The sequence below is a fragment of the Emydura macquarii genome, unplaced genomic scaffold (genome assembly GCF_026122565.2).
Source record: "Emydura macquarii macquarii isolate MOO-44397 ecotype Brisbane River unplaced genomic scaffold, CSIRO-AGI_Emac_v2 contig_2994, whole genome shotgun sequence".
Classification (NCBI taxonomy): Eukaryota; Metazoa; Chordata; order Testudines; family Chelidae; genus Emydura; species Emydura macquarii.
In genome coordinates, this window is record NW_027133131.1 from 519,477 (window position 1) to 546,843 (window position 27,367).

The following is a 27,367-nucleotide window of genomic DNA, read 5'->3' on the forward strand; positions in this document are numbered from 1 at the left end:
CTACAGGACGGGCGTGGTGATGTCCTGTCCCCCGGGTGGCCTACCCCACGGGTCCCTCCCAGAATGAGAGGCGGAGGAGGCTTCCAGTCACAAAGATGGCGGCTGCTTGGCCGACGCTCTGACCTAGCTGTCCCGTAGCCCCTGCACAGCGCTCGCCTCCAGCCTGGCCTCCCGCCAACTCGACGGGAAGATATTCAAGACTGTGGTAGGACGGTTGTAGGGACGTCAACGGAAATCTAGGGTGCGTCCCAGGGACGCTGTGATAGGCGCTCTAGGCGGGGAACTCGATAGTCGGAATCTCTAGCCCAGGCCGCCGGGGGACTCTATGGTTGCAGCCCGCCCACCCTTAGCGTCCCGGCTGGGCCTGCTGTGTTTACGATGCCGGCGGCGCCGGTTTCCTGAGGCGGAGACAGACGTGGTGGCGGCGGCAGCTCTTCCCTCGGGCTTCTCGCGGCGCAAGGAGGACGGCGGGGCCTCTCGGAGCCTCTGAGGTAAGAGCGGACGCGACCGCGAACGACTCAATCAGGGCGCGAGCGGGGCGGGCGACGGACGCGACCGAATCAAGGAGCGCGAATGAGCGGTGGGGGGAGGGGAGAAGCGGACGCGACCGACTCAGTGGCTGAGGGAGCGCTGCGCGAGGGAGGCTGGGGAGCCTCGCGCCCGGGGGTTGGGGGAGGGGAGCGTGAGGCTTGCTCAGGCCCCCTCCCCTCGGGGCGTGGGCGAGGCGGCTGTTCTGCTCCCTCCCCCTCGTGTTCCGTACGCACCCCCCCCCCCCATTTCCCCTCACACCTGCCCCGCGGCCCCTTGCGCTGCCCCTGCTGCACCCCTGTGCAGAGCTCACAGCCCGCGCTGCCCGCCACGGCTCCTCACCCCGGTCCCCGCCAGCACGGCAGGTCGTGCCTCACCTGCCCCTCGCATCCCGTCAGGCCTGCTCGCCTCACGGCTCTGTCTCACCACAACACCCATGCCCCTCAGTGCCCCCTTGCGCCACCTTTGTGATGCCCTGCATTGCCCATAACATGCACACGCAGCACCCACCCCTAGTCTGTGTCCTGAATCCCGCCCGGCCTGCCTGCCGGGGTCCCGCACACAGACGTCTTGCCCACGCCCTGTGTCCCCTCACACCAGCTTTGTGATGCTCTGCAATGCCCATGATGTACACATGTACCGCCCATGTGTCACTCGTGCCCTGTGTCCCCTCGCTCCACCGTCATAGGCATTGCATCACCACAACACACATACGTGCCGCACATGTCTCACTCACACCCTTTATCCCGTCATGGCACCCTACGTTTCCCATAACATACGCATGTGCTGCCCACGTCTTAGCCACACCCTGCATCATCTCACACCAGCCTTTTGTGGCCCCGTGTCCTGCTCAGCATATACCCACACACCAACCATATCTCACAAGTTCCCTGTGTACCTTCCCTCCTACCTCAGAGGGTCCCACATCACTAGCAACACAGGCCTGTGCTGCCCATGTGCTCTATACTCTTCTAATACTTTCCATGGGGGGGAAGGGGGAGACATTATTCCCCAATACTGTTTCACATTTGTCCAGTTTACTTCTGGCACCCACCTTGTGGGGCCTCATGTTGCCCCAGTGCAGACTCTGACTGGGCATAACACATGTCCGTATTCCCTCTTTGCCCTAGCCAACTGTAACCCCATGTTATTCTTCAGTGCAGGCCTATGCTGGGCCCATCACACACAGGACCCATATCTTCCCATGATGTGCACTCCTTAATTTCATTGATGCTTTAACACACCTTAATTTTACTGTTGCTTTTCCTACATGTTACTTCAGGAGGCAGACCAGAGGCTGGCATGTCTGACACAATCCCAGTATCCTCCCTGTGTCAGCCCTCTGAGGCCCCCCTTTACCATACAATGCATGGCCACACTGGACCTTGTAGGGAGAATAACCTTTCTGAAACCTAGAGTCCCTCGTGGGATTCTGCATCACCACAACACACACAAGTTTTGTATGATACGTTGTCTATGAAATTATATCAGGATAAACTTATTATGAAAAATAGCTACTGTACATGTCCAGTACCTTAACTGTACAGATGCAATATCTTAGTATTTTAACATTTAATAAGTGGACTACCTTTTTAAAATTTGAGGCTAGGGATCATTTTTCCATAAGGGCCATATTCTAGTTTATTTTTTAACTCACGTGCTTGTCTCCTTAGTACAACTCAAAGTTCATAGTCAATTCAGGTTTTGCTGAATGGTCATTCAAACTCAGGAATCTGGTTAGTTGAAGGGAATGATTATTAGTGATCCTCAGGCTCAGAATAATTAATTAAACCTGTCTATGGTCAGCTGTAAAGCACCATCTGTGCTGAAAATGAACCAGTGTTTGAGATCAGAATAGTTTTTTTTAAGTGAAATGGCTGGCCTGTGTGAAGAGTGTCAAACTGTTAGAAATTAGTTTAAAAGATTGGCCCTTCAAAGCAAATATATTCTGCACAGTGCTTAGATTGCAGAGTCCTTACATTTAGATTGTAAAGGTCCTTGAGGCTGGTATGTGTAGTTTTTAATTTTTCTGTAAAATACTATTCCTACCTACCGTGCTATAGAAATAATAAATAAGTTGGAGTTTTGGGGAACCCAAGTCCTCTAGCTAATGAGAGCTGTACAGTGATTCTGAATTACCTATTTTCAGTTCTCCCTGTGTCATATAAAACTTTTCTTCATCCCAAAAGTATGTAGTTTAGTTTCAGCTAAATATACATTTTCCATATTCAGTACACTGATCTCTCTTTGGTGAGAAGTTGTGTCATCTGAGGTTAACTTGAACTATTTCTCATCTCTGACAGTAAGTGTCTTCCTGAAACTGAATATATAGAAATCACTATGTATAAAACGTTAGCATGCTACCCATAGACAATACATGTTTTTCCAGGTAAGTATGTTACTTTTGCAAGACAGAAGCTTGTAAAATTTCCTGCACACTTAATTGTGCAATGCTTGATAGCATGTTTACTTCCTTACTTATTCATTGAATGACATAAGTGCTTCACATTGAAGAAACGATATTTTCTACCTTGTTAAAAAAGATTTGCTGAAGTTTTTAATTCAGATTGGCAGATATTGGATAAACTTCGTCACTGGTTTTTTTAAGGTGCCCCTTGCTATGGTGTCTAAGTGATGTACAACAATTAAAGGACAAAATCAACTTTAAAAATCACACTTAGGTCTGAAAATATTTTATCTACTATTTTTACGAGTAACACCTAAGATTACTATTCTGAAAGAGATCAGAGAAAATATCTTTTTGTATTTCTTTCTGTTTATTTACTTTGTGCATTTGAGAGCGACTTTCTGTCTAATCGGTTTCATTATTTAATTACAGTCAGTTTCTTCTGTTGTTGATGTGACTCTTTCATATAGCAACAGAAGAGAGAAAAACATTTTTTTAAATAAGAAATGTGGTTGAAAACTACATAAACTGCTGAGTACTTGGAGGCTGGTGTGGTATCTGAAATGACTTTTTAATTTTTTTGCAGTTGACTAAATTTCAGTTTGACAGCGTCCCGTTTACCAGTGACATTTGTCATATCTTAGTTGGCAAAAATACAAAATGTACAATTTTCCTTTATAAGCATATAGTTGATTTTCACCAACTTTACCTTACTTTCTTTTGTGTGTATTGTGACTCTAATAAATAAACGTATATAAAAAAGGTTGAAAATTCCTGCTTATCACGTTTTTCAATAATCCTGTTCTTTCCTGTTGTAAGTTTAATGCTGTTTAAATTACTTCAGTTTCCAATTCTCTGTCATTTTTTAAATCTTTCCTTTAAGCTTTCATGTACTGTAAAACAACAGCTGCTGTGGAAAGAAAATGTATTGGGATTAAAACCCTGCCTTTCCTCCTCCACAGTAGATGGTGGGTTTTTTTTGCAAGCACAGGCGTGTGAAATTGAGTAGCATGTCAATCTGGTTCCTACCCTGACTCTCACTGTTGCTGGTGCTATGGGGAAAGCACTACTGCATAGGAGCATCAACTGCCTGGTGACAGTACCCAATGCTGTGGGATGATTCCATTTAGGTGGGCATTTTAAAAAAGTGGGAATATCCGAAGCAATGTACAGCTCTCACGGTCCCAGCATTCTGAAGTTAAAGCTCTGTTTTGTGTTCCAGACCTAAAATATGGATACATTATTTTAAAGTTTTTCAGACTGTTACAGTGGTATTTTATTTTTGTTGGTAAACTATCACAAATTTTAAAGAATCCTAATACCTTGCTTTGAGGAGTACAGCTTCCAATATCTCACTTAATCATTAATCTCCCTAGTTTTCTAACTACAAGGCTGCAATCTTGCAATCTCCTTGAGGAGGAGTCCTGTTGGCTTTACTGTGACTCCTCATGCAAGTAAGAATTGCAAGATCAGGCCCTGAGTCTTCATGTAAATTGACTTTTTACCCTCTGAGTATACGTCAAACTGTAAGAGCTGTGGTTGATCACAGTAGGGAAAAATCAATGACTCACATTTCCACAGAGAGAAATGTAATTTCCAGTCTCATAGCAACTGTCCTTGCAACTGTTTCAAACCTTGTGAGACAAAATATTTAGCACTTACAGATCTTCTTTTAATGTCTCAGTCCAGTCCACCCCCTCGTCCTAAATGTGTCCGCATTTTACATTACACTACATCTTGACTTTATAATGTATGGATTTGGTAATTTCATAGGGTCTTAAACGAATTAAATCTTGGATCTACTTAAGTTTAAGGTCTAAATACCATCTATGCTGTTTACACTTGGGGGACAGTTGGATTTTAAATAAAATGTATTTAATTTTAAATGTTTTATGGTAATTTTGGATGGTGTCTTGGATAAACAGGTTTTAGAATCTGATCTCTATTAATTACTGATCTAGAGATGCAAACAAGTTAACTATTAAGACCACAGTCTTCTTTTAGTACATTGATACACATGCTTAGTGGTGGTAACTTTAGTGTAGATCGCTTCTCGGCCTTTTGGCTAAGAGTGATAAATTTTATAAACAAATTTAACCCTTGCTGACAATAGGTGCATCTGAACCAATGCTGAAAATGGTTGAACTCTTAGAGTTGACAGAAGTAAACCATATTCAGCATCATTTCAGAAATTGGTTGAGGATTTAATGGGATATAGACTAGCACTAACGGACAGGACTCTGGGGTAGTATTCTTGGCTTTTCCACTGATTCACTGTGTGGGTGGTCAAGTTGCTAATGTGTCTGTGCTTCAGTTCCCCCATTTCTAAAAAGAGGATTGTAACACTTAGCAATGTCAAAGGCGGATTCTGAGTCTTAATTACAGAATGTTTGAGTGCTTTCCTATCCTGTGATGAAAGGAGGTGTAGAAATGCAAAGTACTGATATTAATTATGTTAGGGATTTTCATATATGCATATAGAAGTTAGGCATCCAAATCCCATTGAAAGTTGATGGAAATTGGGCACCTAACTTCCTTTGAAAATCTCAGCCTACAATTTTGAACTGCATTGTTAACTGAATTAACTCTCTGTTTTTCTTGTAGCTGATTATGGAAGAGGTGCACAAGAGCACCAGTAACAGTTCAGCAACATCACCACAAACCACGTCCATACAAGGTACAACACTACAGGCAGCTCATCTCTCTCACATTGCACAACAGGTAAACTTTTTGAATTGGTTAAGAGAATTTTTTGTGTTCAAACTATATTAGTTCTACAGTTTTATAAAACGTTCAGGAAGAATAAGAACCAGCAAATAGGGTGGCAGAAATGTACAGTTGTTTGTTTTTTTAATGGACCCCACAAAATTAATATCTTGGCTTGGATTCAGAATATCTGACTGTGTCTGATATTAGTACAGTGCAGAACATTTGACCGTCATTCTTGTTAAATTTTAGATCCTTTGAAATATTCACCCAGCCTAACAAATGGGAGTAGCTTAGTAGTAAACGGGATCTGATTTTTCAGAAATGCTGAGCGCTTGCAGCTCCCTTTGACAGCAGTCGTGGGTGCTCCACACTTCTGAAACACTTTTCTTTTAAGCCATTTGGAGTTGAGTAAATGATTTAGTTTTACAAAATAAAACATATAGGTCGGAGGTTTTACTTGTGAATTCTAGTAGAAAACACTTAATTTGAAAATATATATATTGGTGCTTTGGAAATGTTGTTTGTTATCATTGTTTTTGATGAAAATCTTTTAATGAGGCAATAGCATTTGCAAAGCTCTAAAGTGAATCATTCAAGATGCAGCCACTTTAAGACTGTTGCATCTGCAAGATGAGTTTTCCTAGAGAAAGTCTGCTCCCACTATCCTTCTGTCCCTTTTTTGAGCTCTGCAAAATAACACTTTTATAGATGATCCAGAGTTTGCCCCATGTATGCAGATTTTAATGTGAAATTTAGCTACAGTTGAATCATAATTGTTTGAAGCAACAACTAGATAGTGAACATGAACAAATATCCTGTTGTTGCTTACTGTCTAATTCTACAAAATATTTGTTTTCATTTAGCATAGGGCTGCCAAAATAACTTTACAGTTTGATTTGTGATACCAAAGTAGGTTTTGATTATATAAGACGTTAGCTATAGCACTTTTATGAATATTTTTGTATATAGGTTTTAATGATTCATCTTTTCTAAAACAAATATCTTTTCTATTTCATATTAAGAGAAGTAATGCAGAATTTAGGGGAGGAAACTGGTTATTTAACTTTGCATTTATTTGTATAGCTTTAGTAAATTGAAAACTGCAAAGGCTCATGTGAGTTCAAAGTCATGAGTATAAACTTATCAGAATATTAAATTTGTTGTATAAGGAGATCACATTAATAGAAATTAGGTTTTGCTTATTAGGCTTGGATTTGAGATATAGCAATAACTGAGATTTTAACATTTTAAATATAAATATTGAAGACCTAACATCTTAAGTTTTATATTGACAAAGGTCAGAAACATTATTCTATAAAACTTTAAAATATATTCTGAATAATGCAATCAAATTGCCATAAAAATGACTGCTTGTTTTTTTCCGCTATGGAATCTTTAAATTTTAGCTAAAGATTTCTGCATAGTTCATTGGACTACAAACTGAGCAGTGCTGTGTTTGTTTTCCTGGAATTTATCAGAGTGATGCAGCCATTGTCAGTGGCTGCCAGTTTCATCGACTTCTCTGACACCCTCCCTGTCCACATGTATACATTCTTTGTGTAATTGTCAAACTCTCTCTCTCATTCTCCCCTCCATGTTGCTGATATCACTTAATCCTGCCAGGTTTTCCACTAGTATATCTCCAGAAGTCATCACTTCTTCTCCATGCTCATCAGTAAAACCCTAGGGCAGGCCTTGTTAGTCTCACATCTTGATACAACAACACTCCCTTCTCTGGCTTCTCACCTGTCTCCAAACAATTCATAATTCAGCTGCAAAAATAATCTACCTTGTCTGACCATGCTCAGATCTGGGAACTCTTTTGCTGGCTCCCTTTTGCCTTCTGCATCAAATTCTACCTCCTTCTCCTTGCCTTCCAGGTCCTGTACAATATGGCCCCTCTGCTGTTACTTCTTTTTGCTCACCCCAAGGTGCCTGCCTACCTACCTGTCTCACTTTGTTTTTTTCTCCCATTATTGCTTCTGTGACTTCTTCTATGCATCCTCCTTTGTGTTGAACCCCTCCCTGAATTGGTCCAGCACCCTTCCATATTTGCCTCCTTCAAAACACACTTCTAGTAGGAGGCCATTGAGTCATAGTCTTTCCCTGTTTATAAAAAAATCCAAAAAACCCTCCATATGCACACGTTAATTCACCCATGCTACTGCATTATCTTGTTATTGTCGCTCTTATCCATCCTGAACCTCCATTCAACTTTTGTCCCTGCCCTGTTGTTGATTTCATCTAATTTAAGGTCTGTTCTTGTGAAGTGCTGATTCTTCTCAACTCCTGTGGATTTAAGTGGGAGTTGAGGGTGCCCAGCATTTTATACAATCTGTCTTCTGTTTGTCTAATTTAATGCACCCATTATGATGGAATTAAAGCTTAAACAATAAGATCTCCCAGAGGGGGGCTTTGTTGTTATCTGTGAAGTGCCATGCACATATTATGGAGCTGTATAAAAAAAAATCATTCTCAGTGGCGGGCCCAGTGGTTTTGTGGAAAAGTCTGCTTTACTACCACAGATTCAGTTTACTGTAAAATGCATGGTTGTAAGGCATGACATTTTTAAATTTTGCACATATTGCTAAAGCATTTGACTTTCTCACTAATTGAAGGCAATTCAATGACTGGCTTAGACTTTTTCATACACAGCAGCTTGTCAGAAAATCAGATTTAGTTTTTAAAGAATATTTTATGGCTCAGTTTAAAACAAGCCTCTGTTAATGCCCATTCCCCACTAATTGTCATAGGCTCATCTGCATTTTCTAGATACATGCTATGAAGCAGACATCTCATTTGGTTAATAAACTTTTTATTTGTTTTAGATGTCTCTCAGAGGTCCTTCTCCACTGACAGTTGTACAACTTCCTGGAGAGCAAGTACAGGTCCAGGGAGTCATTCAGACAGCTCAGTCCTCTGTAATCCACTCACCCCAGGTGCAAACAGTGCAGGTAACTATGTAGGTTTTTTTTTTTTTTAAACATACATGAAGAGACTTGTAAAGTCTTATATGATTGATCTAAGCAAAGTGCAGCCTGGCTGGCACTACTAATAAAGTGTCTGTGAATTTTCTTAATATAGGGAGGATGTCTAGGAATCCAATTTGTAAATCCAAACCTTAAAAATTCGTATTTTTATATACATCATTCTTAGTTAATTGCTATTTAGATCTTTCATGTTTTATATTGCTCAGAGGTGCCCTTAGAGTTAAGATTGCATTTTAAAACTCTCTTTTAGGGTTTTATAATTTATATATATAAACATTTGATTGGAGCTGAAACTTTACATATACAAGATATCTGTTCAGAAGTCACTTTTTATTTATTTATTTTTGCAAAAATGTAGGACTTATCAGATACTTTTGTGTGCTCCTTATAATTTATAGAGGTTCTAATTGATTAATGAAAACAATGTGTAATGAAGTAATTGCTTCTGATGTTTTGACATCTAGTGTATATGTAATTATATTGTTAAATAGTTATATTCCTAGTTAACATGCTGTATATTCTTACATGTGGCTGTGTTTTGTAATTATATAATAGGGATACATATAGGACCTTCATATTCGAGGTAGCCCAAAGTTCTTTAAATACTGTAATAAGGATAACAGTAGTGCAGTGGCAATACATAGGCATGGCATAGACTAGATTTGGGGAGTATTGGCCAGAATACCAGGTTTATTTCCGACTCTCCACAAATTGCCATGAGATTTTTAAATTGAATTACAGATGGACAGAAAGAACCTCTGGTTAACATCTTATTTGAAGGAAAGCACTGCTAACGGTTCATCGACCCATGTACTTTAATATCCAAATAAGGAATGAACCAAAGCAAACTAGGGGTTAGTGTAACAAGTGGGTCTAGTCAGTAGACCTGAGTGGTGGTCTTTATTTGTTGAGTGCCAACAGTGTTTTCTGTGTTGTACAGAATATAGCATAAGACAGAGTCCTGCCCTAAGGGACCTGAATCTGCCACTCACTCACTGTGTGCTTTTTGAACAAGTCAGTTCATCGCTCTGTGTCTCATTTTCCCCATCTGCTTTTAAAAAACACATTAGGTATGGAAGAGTGGAAAATTTACCTACCTTCATAAAGCACTTTTAGCTTTCAGATGAAAATTGGTATAATATTCCTGACGTGTAAAATGCAACGTAAATGTCTCTGGGGTAATTTGCAGGCACAAAACCTTTCTTAAAAGAATGGTATGATGAAGACATAAGCTCACAGGAAAACCAGGAAAATTCACACTTGGAGTCGGGGAGTGGAGGGGTAGTTGTGGAAATGTACAGACTATCTAATGCATATGCTTGACTTAGTGCGTAAAGCATCTATGATGATGCCCCTTTGTACGTGTATCTTGAAAGAGATATAGTATAGCCCTCTTCTTAAAGTGTAAGTCTATGGGATGTTGTTTACTTGCCTACTCAAAGGAACACTTCACTTTCTGTGCGTTACATATATCTATCTGAGACTTAAATATGCGTGGTATTTGTTGTCATTTAGAAAACTCTTCCCAGCCCCATTTGGTTTCTCCTGGTCTGTTGATCTCTCTCTAGCACTGATTTATTGTTACTGTTAAACTTTTGTATAGTGCTGTATATGTGCATAGTACTTTATAAAGCCAATCCTGAATCTCTTATTCACCTGACTCATGCCATTGAAGTCAGTGGGACTACTCAAATGTGTAAAGGGTTGTATGGTCAGACACGTAATTCAGAGATATGCCCCAAAAAGCTTACACTCAAGTCTGTTACCTGCTTCAGCTCTGCTTGGCTGCAGTGAGCTTCCACAGCACTATGGCACTGAATTTGCCAGTTGAAATAGTCACAGTGGGCATTGGCTAGGAGAACCGTGCTAAGAATGGATTTATGTCATTAGGCCTTATCTTGCAAGGTACTGAGTGTCTTCTGCAACTTCAGCTATCATTGCTCTCACAAGATTAGGCCCTGAAAGGGTTAGGGTTAGCTCAGAACAACCTTAGCATCTGACTTAATGAATGACCATTCTAACAGTGCAGTACCTGCCGTTCCTGTGTTTACCACTGGACCTAAGCCTACTCCGTTTGTAGCTTGTGAATTTCATGGCCTTCTAGCCTAGAGACAAAAGGAACATGAGCAACTTTCTATAAATGCTGATAGCAAACCCCTGTTTGCTGGCTTTGCTGTGGCAACTAATGAAGAAGTACTTTTCCCAAAGCTATACACATTCCCGGTGACCTTATGTTGCTGGTACAGAGATAAGTATAAATAAAGGAACTTTGTTTGTTTGTGTTTAACTGGGAGCATCAGAGAAAAAACTGACACTTTCCAGCTGGAGAAGGCTACAAATGGAATAAAAAGAAAATTACAGATTAAAAACCTTTGATTAAAATAAAACCTGTTAAAAAGTAATTGTCCATTTGAGTAGCCTGTACGTATATTCTTGTATATTTCTTCCATAATATGCTGCAGCTTCTTTAAATGTGTTCATTGTCTTCAGTTGACTCAAGTTATAAATACAGTACTCTGAGCAAGCAAAATACAAGCCTCCACACAATAAATTTGTATTATTTGAACTTTAAAATTCCCTCATCCCTTCTTTTTTTAAATGATGTTCCTTCTCCCACTCCCACCTTAACCATATTTCTATATGCGGGTGGGTCACCCTTTTCCACTGGTGTCCAATCCCTAAAACTCACCAGCAGAACTGTAATATTTATGCTGTGGTTAGTAGTGATAACGTATAGCCTTCCTTCAACACTGCCGTTAGTTGTCTATACTAGGAAGGATTACCAATACAGTTCTTATCCCCAGTTTCCCCCAGTGCCATGAGTGAGACACTCCTCATGTTGCTTCAAAACTTGAGTTTCAGGAGTCAGACCTAAGGTTATAGTATTTTTATGAAAACCTTTAACATTGTTACGTGGTTGGCAGTGCTATTAGTAACTTCCTGAGTTGATTAGTTCTACGGTCATAGAACACTTTGCTTCAAGAAGTTGTGGATTTTCAGATTTTAATGTTATAAATAAATCTATTTCTGGGATATCTTGATATAAGGTACTAATAAAGGTGCATCCTTGTATGGATAACTATAGACTTATTTGTAGTAGTGAGTTAACATTTGCTTTCTCAAACTGGATTAAGGATTACATAAGAACAAAAAGCAGCCATAAGGATCAGACCAATGGTCCATCTAGCCCAGTATCCTGTCTCTGACAGCAGCCGGTACTAGAGCTTAAGGGAGAGTACAGAACAGCGCAGTTGTACAGTGAACCACTAAATCTGGAACATACTGTTTCTTGCAGTTTTTTGGTAGTCAGTTATATGTATTTAGTTTCCTTGCCCTTGTGTCCTGTATAAATTTAAATTGTGAACTGTTTTGGGTACTTTTGTAGTGTACAGCACAGTGACATGGGATATGCTTTTTAGGTATCTTCTTTGTCAGAGAGTGAGGATTCTCAGGATTCATCAGATAGCATAGGCTCTTCGCAGAAGGCCCGAGGTATTTTAGCACGACGTCCATCTTACCGGTGAGTACCTTTGTGACATTCCCCAGAGTACAATCTGGACTACTGAACCTCTGGCATGCCCCCTTAATTCTCTAGTCTGGGATGCCTCTTACACTGCTTTGTTGGTGAACAACTACCTCTCAAGGTTCTGCTCACACACAGCCTCCAGTATGTAACTTGCTCCCAGCTACACAGTATTTTGAGTGCTACTAGCTAGCCACTCATAAAATACTGACAGGGCAACATCCGCATATCCTCCACTCTAGCCTTGTTCCCCAGAAATGTGCATCTTGCACTGTTTGGATTTCTCCTGGACAGTGTAAACTCATAATCTGTCCGTCATTGCAATACTGGGTAATGGTTATGCACCAGCCTTGTTATCCTAAGTAGACATTCCCAAACACTTCAATCCAAACACACTGGTTTAGATAAAACAATAAAACGAGTTTGTTAACTAGAAAAGGATAGCTTGTAAAGGATTACAAATGATTAGGCATAAAAGTCAGAAGTAGTTATAAAAGAAATAGAGATAAAACCACAAGCTAATACCTAAATGAATTGAAAGCAAAATGTCTCTCTCACCTTAAACTGTAACAGTTCAGTCTGGATTTTCTTTCAAATAGGGACCCCTCCCCCAATTCAATGTTCTTCGAGTATTCATTGATGCCATGAGCAGAGAGATGGGATGAAGAAGGGGATGATGTGGAGATCACTGTCTCTTATTTTTATACCCTCCTCCTCTCTTTGACGATTATCCCCCCACCCCGCCAGAATGTAGACAAACAGTCCCCTGCGTACATGAGAGTCAAGCCATCTCTGGGATGAAATGTGTATTTTTTGTTTATACCTTCTCCCCTGCTAGGGTCTGGCCAGTTAAGCAGGTAATGGCCCTTTAGCACCTTGCTGCCATGCTAGTGTGTCTTTATCTTGGAGAAATTGATTTGTGGGTGTTACCCAGAATTACAACATATTTCAGTAGCAATCATAAGCAGTGGTCCATCTAGCCCAGTATCCTGTCTTCCTACAGTGGCCAATGCCAATTGCTTCAATGGGAATGAACAGAGCAGTAATCATGAAGTGATCTGTCTCCTGTGGCTGTTCCCAGTTTCTAGCAAACAGAGGCTAAGGACGCTTCAGAACATGGTTTTGCATCCCACCCATTCTGGCTAATAGCCATTCATGGACCTATCCTCCATGAATTCGTCTAGTTCATTTTTTAACTCTGATGTAGTCTTGGCCTTCACAACATCCTCTGGCAAAGAGTTCCACAGGTTGACTGTGCATTGTCTGAAGAAGTACTTCCTTTTGTTCGTTTTAAACCTCGTGGCTATTAATTTCATTTGGTGACTCACTAGTTCTTGTGTTATGTGAAGAAGTAAATAACACTTCATTTACTTCCGCCACACCAGTCATGATGTTATAGACCTCTATCATATCCCCCTTAGTCGTCTCATTTCCAAGCTGAAAAATCCCAGTCTTATTAATCTCTCCTGATATGGAGGCTGTTCCAGACCCCTAATCATTTTTGTTGCCCTTTTCTGTACCTTCTCCAATTTCAATATATCTTTTTGAGATGGGGCAACTAGATCTGCATGCAGTATTCAAAATGTTAGCATACCATGGATTTATAGAGAGGCAATATGGTATTTTCTGTTTTATCATCTATCTCTTTGCTAATGATTCCCAACATTCTGTTAGCTTTTTTGACGGCTGCTGCACATTTAGTGGGACTATGTCTAGGCAGTGCAGGATCGATTTTGCAGGTTTGATTGAGTGGTAGTGAAGACTCACTCAATCGAACCCGGACATCGACTCTGTAAATCCACCCCGGCAAGAAGCATACCACTGCATCAATGGGAGGGCATTTCCTGTCGGCACAGCACAGTGGAGATGCCACAGTAAGTAGCTGTTAGGAAGTCGACAGGAGATACGCAAGTTACTGTACATAGCTTGCGTATCTCCTGTCGACTGCCGACGAAATCTGCAGCCAGTGTAGACCAGGCTTGGGTGTTTTCAGAGAACTTTCCACAATGACGCCAAGATTTCTTTCTTGAGTGGTAACAACTAATTTAGACCCTTTCACTTTGTATGTATAGGTGTGATTATGTTTTTCAGTATGCATTATTTTGCATTTATCATCATTTAATTTAATCTGCCATTTTGTTGCCCAGTCACCCAGTTTTGTGAGATCCCTTTGTAACTCTTTGTAGTCTGCTTTGGGCTTGACTATCTTGAGTAGTTTTGTATCATCTGCAAATTTTGCCACATCACTTTTTACCCTTTTTTCTAGATCATATATGAATATGTTGAACAGCACTGGTCCCAGTACAGACCCCAGGGGACGCCACTATTAACCTCTCTCAATTCTGAAAATGGACCATTTATTCGTACCCTTGGTTTCCTGTCTTTTGATCAGTTACTGATCCAGGAGAGAACCTTCCCTCTTATGCCATGACAGCTTTGGTGAGGGACTTTGTCAAAGGCTTTCTGAAAATCTAAGTACACTATATAATAGAATCATAGAAGATTAGGGTTGGAAGGGACCTCAAGAGGTCATCTAATCCAATCCCTTGCTCAAAGCAGGACCAACCCCAATTAAAACATTTTAGCCAGGGCTTTTTCACACCACACCTTAAAAACCTCTAAGGATGGAGATTTCACCACATCTCTACGTAATCCATTCCAGTGCTTCACCATCTTCCTAGTGAAAAAGTTTTTCCTATTATCCAAACTAGACCTCCCCCACTGCAAATTGAGACCATTGCTCTTAGTTCTGTCATTTACTACCACTGAGAACAGCCTAGCCCCATGTTCCCTGGAACCCCTTTCAGGTAGTTAAAGGCTGCTATCAAATCTCCACTCATTCTTCTCTTCTGCAGACAAAACAAACCCAGTTCCCTCAGCCTCTCCTCATAAGTCATGTGCTCCAGCCCTCTCATCATTTTTGTTGCCCTCTGTTGGCCTTTCCCCAGTTTGTTCACATCCTTCCTATAGTGGGAGGCCCAAAACTGGACACAATACTCCAAATGTGGCCTCACTAGTGCCAAATAGAGGGGAAATAATCACTTCCCTCAATCTGCTGGCAATGCTTCTGCTAATACAGCCCAATATGTCATTAGCCTTCTTGGCAATAAGGGCACACTGTTGACTCACATCCAGATTCTTGTCCACTGTATCCCCTAGGTCCTTTTCTGCAGAACTACTGCCTAGAGGGATTCTTCTGTACTAAGTGCAGGACTCTGCGCACCCTCAGATGCATGGCATCCAGCCCCATGGACTTGTGCATGTCCAGCCTTTCTGAATAGTCCTGAACCTGTTCTTTCAGCACTGAGGGCTGCTCATCTCCTCCCCATTCTGTGCTGCCCAGTGCAGTAGTCTGGGAGCTGATTTGTCTGTGAAGATACAGTCAAAAAAAGCATTGAGTACTTTGCTTTTTCCACATCATCTGTCACTAGGTTGCCTCCCCAATTCTGTAAGGGCCCCAGACTTTCCCTGACCACCTTCTTGTTGCTAACATACCTGTAGAAACCCTTCTTGTTACCCTTCACATCTCTTGCTAGCTGCAACTCCAATTATTCTTTGGCCCTCCTGATTTCAATCCTGCATGCTCGAGAAGTATTTTTATACTCCTCCCTAGTCATCTGACCAAGCTTCTGCTTCTTATTAGCTTCCTTTTTGTGTTTAAGCTCACCAAAGACTTCTTTGTTAAGCCAAGCTGGTTGCCTGCCATATTTGCTATTCTATCTGCACATTGGGATGGTTTGTTCCTGTGCCCTCAGTAAGGTTTCTTTAAAATACAACCAGCTCTCTTGGACTCCTTTCCCCCTTTGATTTTCCTCAGGGAAGTGATGGACAGGATCCCCTGGGAGGGTAATGTAAGTCTACTATATCCACTGGATCACCCTTGTTCACGTGCTTGTTGACACCCTCAAAGAATTCTAGTAGATTGGTGAGACATGATTTCCTTTTACAAAAACCATGTTGACTCTTCTCCAACAAATCGTGTTCATCTATGTGTCTGATAATTCTGTTCTTTACTAGAGTTTCAACCAATTTTCCACGTACTGAAGTTAGGCTTACCAGCCTGTAATTGCCAGGATCGCCTCTGGAGCCTTTTTAAAAAATTTGCATCACATTAACTATACTCCAGTCATCTGGCACAGAAGCTGATTTAAATGATAGATTACATGCTACAGTTAGTAGTTCTGCAATTTCACATTTGAGTTCCTTCAGAACTCTTGGGTGAATACCATCTGGTCCTGGTGACTTACATAATTATATAGCAAAATCTGAAAATTTTACATGCAGTTATGTTACACACATTTCAACAGGATAAATATATTCAACATATGAGTTTTCAAATGATATCTCACAAGGCATACTTTGTACAAAATATATCATAACTCTATAAAAGTGGGGAACATAGGGTACAGGTCATAACCTTAATAAAATATATGTAGTATTTTTATTAGAAACTTCTAAAAACACTAACAATAATCACAGTTCCATCAATTATCTCCATATATTTCATCAGCCTTAAGAATTATTTTTTTATTCCTCTAAATATGTATTGTATCTGTTTATACAGAAGTTATTTCTGTTTTTGGTGAAACACAATAAACTGTAGCATTTATTTTTTATTTTTCCATAATGAAGAATTTTAAATGAAAGTTGATAGCAAAACCAATGTTTTCTAATAGGTTGGGCTAAATTCACTGCTGGCATAAGAGAGTGATTTTATATATATAAAATATATATATAAAATCTCTGTGTGTTTGCTGTTGAAGTATAGATGTTTAGTGACTTTAATTCTCTTGTGTGGAATCAGCTAAAGACCTGATTTTTTAAGCCAATGTTTAACTACAGCTCTCATTGACTACAAGGGGAGTTTTGCTTAAATAAGGACTGCAAGATCAGACTCCAGGATGATATTGTGTAGTGGAAAGTTGTTTATCGTTTTAACTGTATTAGTTGTTGCCATTTTATTCAAATGAGGAACTGAGTGAAACACTGTTAAGCTTTCAGATGACATACAGTATAATTTCTGTTATCCAAACATCCTAGTTATCCAATTCCAGTGTCCCGCATGTAGCCCTATCTGAGTTAAGAGCAAAACGTTTGGTTATTTCCAAGGTTCAGATGTTCTCTAGGCCATCTGGCTAAAAGGGGGTGTTCTGTACTTTTTAAAGTGATAAATGAAGACATAAAAGTAGAATGCATCTTCAACTTTTGTAGTTTTTACATGGATATTCTGAAAAGATACAAATTAAAGCTTGCAAAGTTACCCCAAGGTCCCAAAGAGTGGCTGCTTTTCCTACCTCCACCAGTGCTTCTCATTTTGTATATTTTTACCCCCATTCTCTCTTCTGAGTATTTTAAAGTAAAAACCAAAATACACTGTTTACATTAAACTTTTTTTTTTCAGTTCTGCACACAAAAAAGTTAGAGTGAAAAAGAATGGTCAACAATTCTCACTCAAAGAACCCTTATGAGAAAGTACTAGTTGTGCACACAATTTAGATGGAAGTAATACATAGCAGTAAGAGCATGGGATTGGAGTCAAGAATTCTGCTTCCCTGTTGGACGGCTGTTAACTCATTATGTGACCTTGGACAAGATGTATAAACTCTCTGTGCCTCCATTCTTCTATTAAAATGGGGATGATTTTATTCTTGTAGGGTATTGTGAGCTATATAGTGCACTAGGCATTTGAAGAGCTATACAAAAGTTAAGTCTTTTTATTAATGAGTTTTGAGATCCTTGGATGAAATGCACTGTATAAGTGAAAAGTATTATTTTGTATCACAGAGCAAAAAAATTAACTGATGAATTTTAAAAAAGCATGCCACTTGTTTCCACTTTATTCTCACAACAACAAAAATTGTCAAATTAATTTTTATTTGAATTAGAGATAAAAATCCAGTTATTGTGAAAAATCAGAGAATGAGGTTTTAAACTAGGGAGAACTTTTGACTATAGAAATATGATTACCTGAAGAAGTTTAGAGAGAGGAATTTCCACATGAAATTTTGTTTGTTTCATATTGCCCAAATTGCAATTTTTATTTCAAACTTTGCCTACTTATTTACAGTCTGTATTACATAAGTATGATAGTGCTACTGATAATGTATTTTATATTTTGTTGACTATATCTGCTAAGAATTATTGAGAGAACGTATGTTTAGCAGATATTGGCTTCTCTTAAAGTAAGCATCAGGATTTCTTGACCCCAAGTGGTAGTGACTGAGGTCAGGCCAACAATTACCTGAAACACAACACGTTTTGATATTTATTGAAATATTAAGTCAATATGTGTATGATTAAGTATAGTCTGAATTTCTTCACCAAACTGTCTTGAAGTCTCTTAATTAAGGACATGAATTTTAAAAAAATAATGTATGCAGAAAAGTAGCTATTTCTGTTTGCAGATCCACTCAGGAAGAGATATGTACATGCTTTCTGATTGGCTCTTCCAGAGCAAACGAGGATAGTTTTGACTGCGAACACAGCTGCAGCCAGTAAGGATGTACATACCTGGGTTACACTGTACATTGAGGTTCCATTTATAAAGGGTTAATAAATGATTAATAGATACTATTACAGATATGTGTTCTAGATGGTTATAAACAACCTGTTGAGCTGTCAGACTCTCTAGCAATCTATAACAATTAATTAGCCAAAATGGAACCTTAATATTAAGTGTGACCCCTATTTGCATATGCAGTCTAATTGGTTAACATGGCTCCAGACTTCAGTTACCTCCGAGGAGGTCATGTTATGTAAATATATAAGCAAATTACCTCTGAGGAGGTAACAATACAAATTTATTAACTTGTCATATGACTTTTTCAGCCAGCCACAAGCTAGAATTTGTCTTTTATATGTAACAATATATAATGCTATTATAGATTCAGCTATGTATTTTAGCAGCATGTTTCTATAACTATGTTAGTTTTAGGTGATCTATCTCTGTTACATTTGTAGTTTGATTAATTTAATAAGTGCCACCAGTGGAGAAATATTTCCCAGCAAAACTTGCCTGTCACATTTTTAAAATTTGTACTCAGAGGAGTAATTGCCAGTCAGTTTGCTACCTTTTGCTTTCACCAGTGCTAATGAAGAAATATTTTTCTATAGAAAAATCTTGAAAGATCTTTCTTCCGAAGATAGAAAGGGAGATGATGAAAGTCCTGGCGTCTCTTCTGTTACCTCTATGTCTGTTCCCACACCTATCTACCAGACCAGCACTGGACAGTACAGTATGTTATATTAAACCAGACATACTTTTGTTACACGAAACTGTAATTTGGAGAAAGTTTATATTCTATCTCATACATTTTATACTAAGATGAAACTAAAAAGGATTGGTAATGCAACATAAGAACGAAAGAACGGCCATACTGGGTCAGACCAATGATCCATCCAGCCCAGTATCCTGTCTTCCGACAGTGGCCAATGCCAGGTGCTTCGGGGGAATGAGTAGAATCATAGAATCATAGAGTTGGAAGGGACCTCAGGAGGTTATCTAGTCCAACCCCCTGCTCAAAGCAGGACTAATCTCAGCTAAATAATCAATGTAATCAAGTGATTCATCCTGTCAAGTTTTTTACATCACATGCTATAAGCAATGATATGCAGTTCATTTTCAAAGTACTTGCTTTGCTTTGCTTTAAAAATATATTTTGCTCCAGGGTAGCAGTAGCCTAGGGGCAATTTATAATCCATTAAGTAATTAAAACAGTAGAATGTCCTATAAATCATAAACAAAGACGTTTCTTTATTGTCTTAGATAATTTTTTAAATCAAATAAAGCTTGAATTTCTCCTTAAATGACATTGTAGAATTATAAACTTGTTTATTTATCCTGGAGAGAATTGATTAATACACTTAATTCTTGAAAAATATCTGTTGGAAAATCTCAAGTAGCTTAGAACGTAAATAGTTTGGGTGAGTGAGTAAACTACAAAGGGATTTAATTTTTCATCTTGTTTCGATATCAGTGTTAAAAATAAGAGAAACGAAGAAAAATTGTAAAAGGTGGTATGCTAGACTTTCAAAAGTGCAGAAGAGTTCAGCTCCCATATAAGCATCTAAATAAAGTGGCCTGATTTTCAAATGAGGTCAGCATCCAGCAACTCCCATTGCGAAAAAGATACTTTCTCTTCCGGTTAGGAATAACAGGAGTTGCTGGTTGCTGTTTTTGTTTTAAATCTGGCCCTGTGTCTTTTTAGGGGTTAAATGAAAATACTGGCAAATATGAAAATTTTCTGCATTTATTTTTAATTACAAAAATGTCCACATATAATAGTTGCAACATATATTGCTTCTACCATCAACCTGTTCCCTAACCGCAGTGTCACTCACCACTGATGTCACAATCCCACCTCTTGAAAATGTCACAATCTTGTCAGTCAACAGTGAGCTGTTTGGGCAGTAGCAGAGGGAGGGGAGGAGTGAAGGGAGGACTGTTTCTACCACATAGTGAGTGTTAAATATACAAGCAAATAAGCCTCAGTCTTTGGGCTTCTGGTGCCAGTGCAGCCTACGATTGGGCCTGGCTGGCTTAGTCTATGTATTCTATATTGCAGTAAAACCAAGAGTCACATTTGATCCAACATTTAAGAAGTACATAAACAAGGTTTTATAAAACCTGAGGCTACTAGACATTTCTATGACATTGTGGGGAAATGTAGAGATTTTTTGTTTTAAACATTAAGTATTCCCTGTATGTTTGCAACCCAAACACTGCAGCTTTGTACTTGTGTATGAGCCTGAAAGTGACCAGAAGCTGATGTCTCTTTTTAATCTTCAAGCTATGTGAAATGCAAAACAGTAAAAAAAAAACCAGCATGAATCCTGAAAAGTAAATTAGGTTGTTTAAATGTATTCAGTTTAATAACCTACCAGATGTAAGGAAATTTTGTTGTAAATACATGGTTTTAACCCAAAGTCTCTGACTGCCCCATGACTGTTAAATCAGTCTTTAAAGGTGGAACAAAATTGGCCTTCAAATCTTGGGCTTTTAAAGTACCAGCTTAAGATAGGACTTGGAAATTGCCTGTTGGAAGTGGATGTACTTAGTACAGGTAGCTGCAGAAGGAAAACATTTTCTGTCTATCTACCATATTTTCTCTTTCTCTTTCATTGAAGTTGCTATTGCTCCAAACGGAGCACTGCAGCTGGCCAGTTCAGGTACAGATGGTGTGCAGGGTCTGCAGACATTAACAATGACAAATGCTGGTGGCACTCAGCCTGGGACAACAATACTACAGTATGCGCAGACATCTGATGGTCAGCAGATACTTGTGCCCAGCAACCAGGTGGTAGTGCAGAGTGAGTATGCATTACAAAAGCCTTTAGGAATATTAACCCCCACACCCTGCCCCAAAGTGTAGCTTTCTAAGATTTCTTCCTTTTAATTTAACTTATTCTGCTGCCTTAACAGCTGCATCAGGAGATATGCAGACATACCAGATCCGCACCACACCAACAACCACTTCCCTCCCACAGACTGTAGTGATGACATCTCCTGTCACCCTTACATCTCAGACAACCAAGACTGATGATCCACAGTTGAAACGAGAAATAAGGCTGATGAAGAACAGGTATGTAAGTTTCCATGTACTGCTATCTAACCAACTTTATAGCTGCAATCAGATTCTTAAACAGCATGCTAAAACATAACTTCAGATGGCAAATGCATTAAAGGTACACAGTCACCTTTAAAATCACAGTTCTGTCTGAGAATTATTTTTATCTGTTACAGCTGTGTGACATTTAAGAATACTATACTATGAAAGAGATTAGAAGCTTCCTCTCTTTTCATTTTGTTTACTTTGTGTAATTAACATTTTTCTTATATGCAGTGTTGTTATAGCCATGTCAATCCTAGGGTATTAGAGAGACAAGATAGATGAGGTCTTATCTGTTATTCGGACCAACTTTTGTTGGTGAGAGAGACAAACTTTTGAGCTTACACAGAGCTCTTCTTCAGGTCTAGGAAACTATTAAAAGAGCTCTGTGTAGCTCGAAAGCTTGTCTCTAACGAACAGAAGATGGTCCAATAAAAGATTCACCCACCTTGTCTCTCTGTTTTTCCTAGTCAGTTTCAAGTTGACAGTATTCCTTTATATTTAGCAAAAATGAGAATTATGTATCCGAATTCTGAATCCCACATAAGCAAAGTTAATAATTGTGACATTTATGCATTATTTATCCTATACCCAGTGTCACTAGGAAATGTCAGAAAGCTAGATCCAAACGTACTACACATTTTGTTCCAGAAAAATTGGGAAAAAATGTGAACTTTTTTTCCCCCGTAAGCTAACCAGTTTTTGTTTAACCAGCAATATTTTCTAGATTTCACACATTCCTTGAACTGCCCAGTAGTTTTTCAGTTTGTTTTGCTAATGCCTGTAAGTAAATAAAACCTCCTTTTTTATTAGTATCCCAACCTTAATTTTGTAAAATATTCGATAAACAGACTTCTCTTGTGTGTATATACATGATGTCTCATTTTAATTTTCTTTTTGCATATATGTTGGCATATGTTTTCTTTTAATCTACTTGCTCTAGAGTGAAACTTCCAGTGACATCTGCATGCATTATTTAGGGTAGTATATGTCATTTAGTTCTTGGGAAGCATAAGACCCAGAACTTTCTGGAAACCAGTGATTTTTGATCAGGGATGCATTTTTGGTTTCTGGTAATGTCAACTACATAAAGTTTCTGATGCTCATAGAGAAAAATCCATTAACTTTAGAAAAACAAAGTGTTTAGGGTTTTTGCTTTGTTTTGATCTTTGTCTTTGATCAGTCAATGCTTTCATGTGAGGTGAGCAGAAAATTAGTTTTCTGTAAAGTTCTTCTTCTCCCCAGGTGTGTGTGGTAGCTATGGATGGAGTCAGTATTCAAAGCAAAACACTAGTGATTGAAGACCTAATGATATATAGTTACTGACAACTGCCTTTTGATTTCAGAGAAGCTGCTCGAGAATGCCGTAGAAAGAAGAAAGAATATGTTAAATGTCTGGAAAATCGAGTTGCAGTCCTAGAAAATCAAAACAAAACTCTAATTGAAGAGCTAAAAACTTTGAAAGATCTTTACTGCCATAAAAATGTGTAGGCAAAGGAGGCACAACTTTTTGTGGACTGTCTAAATTTCAGTGGGGAATTTTTTTATACCTAATTTTTTAAAACAAAATGAAAGGTCAAAAATGAAACTTTTCTACCTAGATTTCACAACTTAAAGACTATAAAGATTTTATTTACAATGTTTTAGTGACAAAGTGCAAAATGGAAACAAGAAAACCTCAACAAAACACCTGCTGGCACAACTGGAAACATCATTAAAATCAAGATTACATTGGCAATAAAAAGACATGCACATTTTATCGGACAAGTGATTTGAATTTCCTGAACTACAAATTAATTTGGTAATAGCAGCAATATTTGATTATAGTTAAAATGTGGATGAGATGGAATCCTTGCCATTAGTTGAAAATTATTAGCACCATATATAACCAGTATAGGTTTTAATTTCTTACTGTTTTCCGACCCTTATCTTTTCTTTCAGTTATTTGTATGTAAATATTTTTATTTCAACCTGTAAATTCTAACTTACAGGTGTTGAAAATAAAGAGAAGCTAATACTTTGCTAAAAGTATAGATTATGTTGACTTTTCTCAGCTGGCAATCCGTTTGTAAAATATTTGCTGTGTTTATCAAAGTTGGAGAGGTTTTGCAGAAGACAATGGGAAAATAATTTTTCGGGCCTAATCTTGACAGATGTCCAAGGCACATGAATAAGATTGAGTATTCAATACATCCAATTACTTTAAACTAACATTTTGGTAGAATGGGTACAGCTGAACAAAAGTTGTCAGAGAATGCTTTTGAAATAGTTTTGTTCTTGGTTACTGGGTGTGATAAACTATAATTGAAAAATAAATTGTGTGCTGATTATATATACAACTGAACATGCATTGCTTATTCTGTTTGGAAATCATACTATGCTTAAAAAGTTTACAGACCAAAAAGAAAAAAAGAACAGTAAAATAAAAAGCTAAAGATACATACCAAAAGGTTTAATAAGGTTCTAATACAGGGTTTATAATTGAAAAAATAAAAGTGCACAGTTACCAGACTAATTTTGTAAGGTAAGCAATATTTTTTGAAGTAATGGCGTCTTTGTAAGAAAATACATTATTGAAAACAGTTAGATGGTTGGTATATTTTTATAAGTAAACTATTACCTTTACAGAGTCTAAAATTGAGTTTATATGCAGATAACAGTTTATACAGTTCCTTTTAGTAAACAAATAGCTATTTTATGTCTCAGATCATTGATTATATATTTTTATGGGTTAATGCAAAGTAAAATGAGATTCTCTTTGGAGTAGAAAATATTTTAATTACTTTTGTCTTTGTCTGTAATCAACTGATCCTAAAAATAAATCTTAAGGAATATTGTTGGGAAAAAGAAACATTAGTAGTTTTTTTCCATATTCAATAAAAACTGAACATGTGCATGAACTTACTGCAAAAATGATATCAGGGATCCTAGTATGTATCATTTTGACTTGTTTCTTTCATATAAAAGTGAAAAGATATTTGACATGATCAGAACTCTTGAGTTTAAATAAAATATTGTGTAGACCAGTGGCTCTCAACCGTTCCAGACTACTGTACCCCTTTCAGGAGTCTGATTTGTCTTGTGTACCCTAAGTTTCACCTCACTTAAATTACTTGCTTACAAAATCAGACATAAGAATACAAGTATCACAGCACAGTATTACTGAAAAAATTGCTTACTTTCTCATTTTTACCATAAATCAGTTGGAATATAAATGTTGTACTTACATTTCAGTGTATAGTACATAGAGCAGTAGAAAAGTCATTGTTTATATTAAATTTTAGTTTGTACTGATTTAACTAGTGCTTTTTATGTAGCCTGTTATAAAACTAGGCAAATAACTAGATGTTGATGTACCCCCTGGAAGACCTCTGCGTATCCCCAGGGGTACGTGTATCCCTGGTTGAGAACCACTGGCATAGACGGTAATTATTGCATGAACAGTGAATATGCTATTTTCCGTAGTTAGGACTGGTTTCTGCTTCCATTATTTCAATGGAATTGTGCCATGATCTATGTTACTAAAATGTGGTAAAGCCATCAGTGAGTTGTGCTAGCTCAATCCTGAGTGAAATTGAAAAATATATTTTCTCCCCTTGTATATTGTTTATGTAAGGTCTCTCAACATTGATTTTATTAATTAGTATATATATAATATTATTAAACTTCCTACCAATCAGTCAGACTCTGAATTCCACAAGTGAGTTGTTAGTGGGTTAGATAAATATTTTGTTGTTTCAAAGTTTAATATAACATATGTGACTGTTGTGGGACATTGTTTGCTATATAGTTGCTTTAAATAGAACTGAAATATACATTAGAATTCCCACTCTTGTCAAAAAGCTTTGTGATGCATTTGTTGCCCAGTACTAGAAAAAACTTGCATGCTTGGAGCTCAACCCTTCAAGCTAAAGAGACATCCTAGGAGGTTCTGAGTGCCTCAAAACTTCCATTCTGGTCAATGGGAGTTCAGGATAATGAGCACTTAAATAGGACTGGATTCTTTGGTCAAACACTGCCACTGAATATGTATGCACTACTCTCATTAAGTTCAAAGGGAGACACACTTGTGGCTGTGGGCAGAAGCTGACCATCAGTATTGAAGCTTTAAACAATGGCTTTCATGTAAATGAAACTAACTTGAAACTCTTCTATGTGGTATTTTTCTCCCAACTCTGTGCTGTTGCTGTTCTTTTTTAATTTCTTCTTTTGTTATAAAGGATTTTTTTAGATGAAAACACTGATAAGTATCATTACAGTACCAAAAAAATGATAGCTGATTCTTGCTCTGGTCTGCAGCTGAACAATATTTATTGCTGCCAAAGAGAAAAACGTCAGTCAATTTTATCCTATTGAGATAGTAGTGTTTGGGAAGAAGCAGCTTAGGTATATTCTTTATTGTGGAAGAATGAAGTGATCGTATTGGTTTGTTTGAGTGATTACTTTTCAGGAAGAAGTAATTTTGGAAGATGTATACAATTTACTTTTAAACCTATATGTTAATAAATTACAAAGATGTATCCAAAAAGTAAAGAGGTGTAACACTGAATACTATTGGTCTGGTTCTCTCCAAACATAGCTACATACTTCATATGAATTGTATATACTTGTTGAAACAAATAGGTGCTTGCCACTCTTGACCTCAGTAATAAAGACCCCAAAATACAATTCTAATGTTCCTTATTTATTGAATCACAATTTATTTAGTTAAAGGACTGCTGTTGAATAACTTAGGTCCAAAATTTAATCAGTCTTAAAATCATGATGTAGAGAATTTTCTCTGTGTTCCAGCATTTTTATAACAAACTTCAACCACTACCTAGAACTAGAAAATATTGTATGCTCTGCTATTAGTCATCCAGAAGAGGGAGCACAAGTTAACCTTAACAATCCCCATAAATACTCTACCTACCATTGTTAAAAATCAACATGCACGATTACTGTAACTGAGAGACTGGAAAAAATAAATTAGTTTTGTTTTCTGTTTACTCTTTGCATAGTTCCTGTGACAGATATTGCAATCCCATGCAGTATCTTTGGGGACCACTGTATTGAATTTATAAATGGCTTGTCTTATTGTGTTTTACTGCATGGGGAAGGGTTATAACAGATCCTCCAGGAAGTAAAACCAAACCAGTGCATGGGAATTGTAAACAACTCAAGAGAAGCATCACTCCCTGAAGTTTTTGAATAGGCTGGTCCAAACTGGGTTTTCTGGAGTCTCAGATAAAGAAAGGGCTTTTGGTATAAAAAGCTGAGATTGAATTGACTCAGGGCCTTCACTTTGATTCAGCAAACACGACCCTCTGTTTAATGAGGGTCCCAACCCACGTGGAAGGGTTGGAAAAACTTTGGCTTACTAGGGTCCCATAAAACTGATGGGTGATCTTTGGTAAGGTTTTAGCATACGTATAGGAACTTTTATCAGTTTATACATGTTTTTTCTGTATGTTTTTTTGTCCTTACAATAAATGTACTCTGCTGAGAAAGAGCTGTGTGGTCCCTGGTAAAAATGCTATTGTAGTTCTCAAACAGGAGGCACAGCCCCAGGTGCTGGCCTTTAGGCAGACTGGCTTGCTGGGAATATCATAGTATATGATGG

At 38.3% G+C, this 27,367-nt stretch overlaps 1 protein-coding gene across 3 annotated transcripts; it reads left to right on the plus strand.

The window, feature by feature from the left end:
* ATF1 (activating transcription factor 1) lies at window positions 1-27,178 on the plus strand. 3 transcript variants are annotated; one of them, XM_067529960.1, is made up of 8 exons: window positions 1-491; window positions 5,540-5,656; window positions 8,473-8,598; window positions 12,054-12,154; window positions 19,271-19,392; window positions 21,284-21,466; window positions 21,579-21,738; window positions 23,112-27,178. In XM_067529960.1, exons 2-8 carry the CDS (start codon window positions 5,546-5,548, stop codon window positions 23,254-23,256), a joined length of 948 nt encoding a protein of 315 aa, XP_067386061.1. In that variant the 5' UTR covers window positions 1-491; window positions 5,540-5,545; the 3' UTR covers window positions 23,257-27,178. The 3 variants fall into 3 exon arrangements, with proteins under 3 accessions (XP_067386061.1, XP_067386062.1, XP_067386063.1); XM_067529961.1 differs by lacking the exons at window positions 1-491; window positions 5,540-5,656 and adding an exon at window positions 6,658-6,758; XM_067529962.1 differs by lacking the exons at window positions 1-491; window positions 5,540-5,656; window positions 12,054-12,154 and having other exon boundaries at window positions 8,485-8,598.
* The last annotated feature ends 189 nt before the right edge of the window (window positions 27,179-27,367 follow it).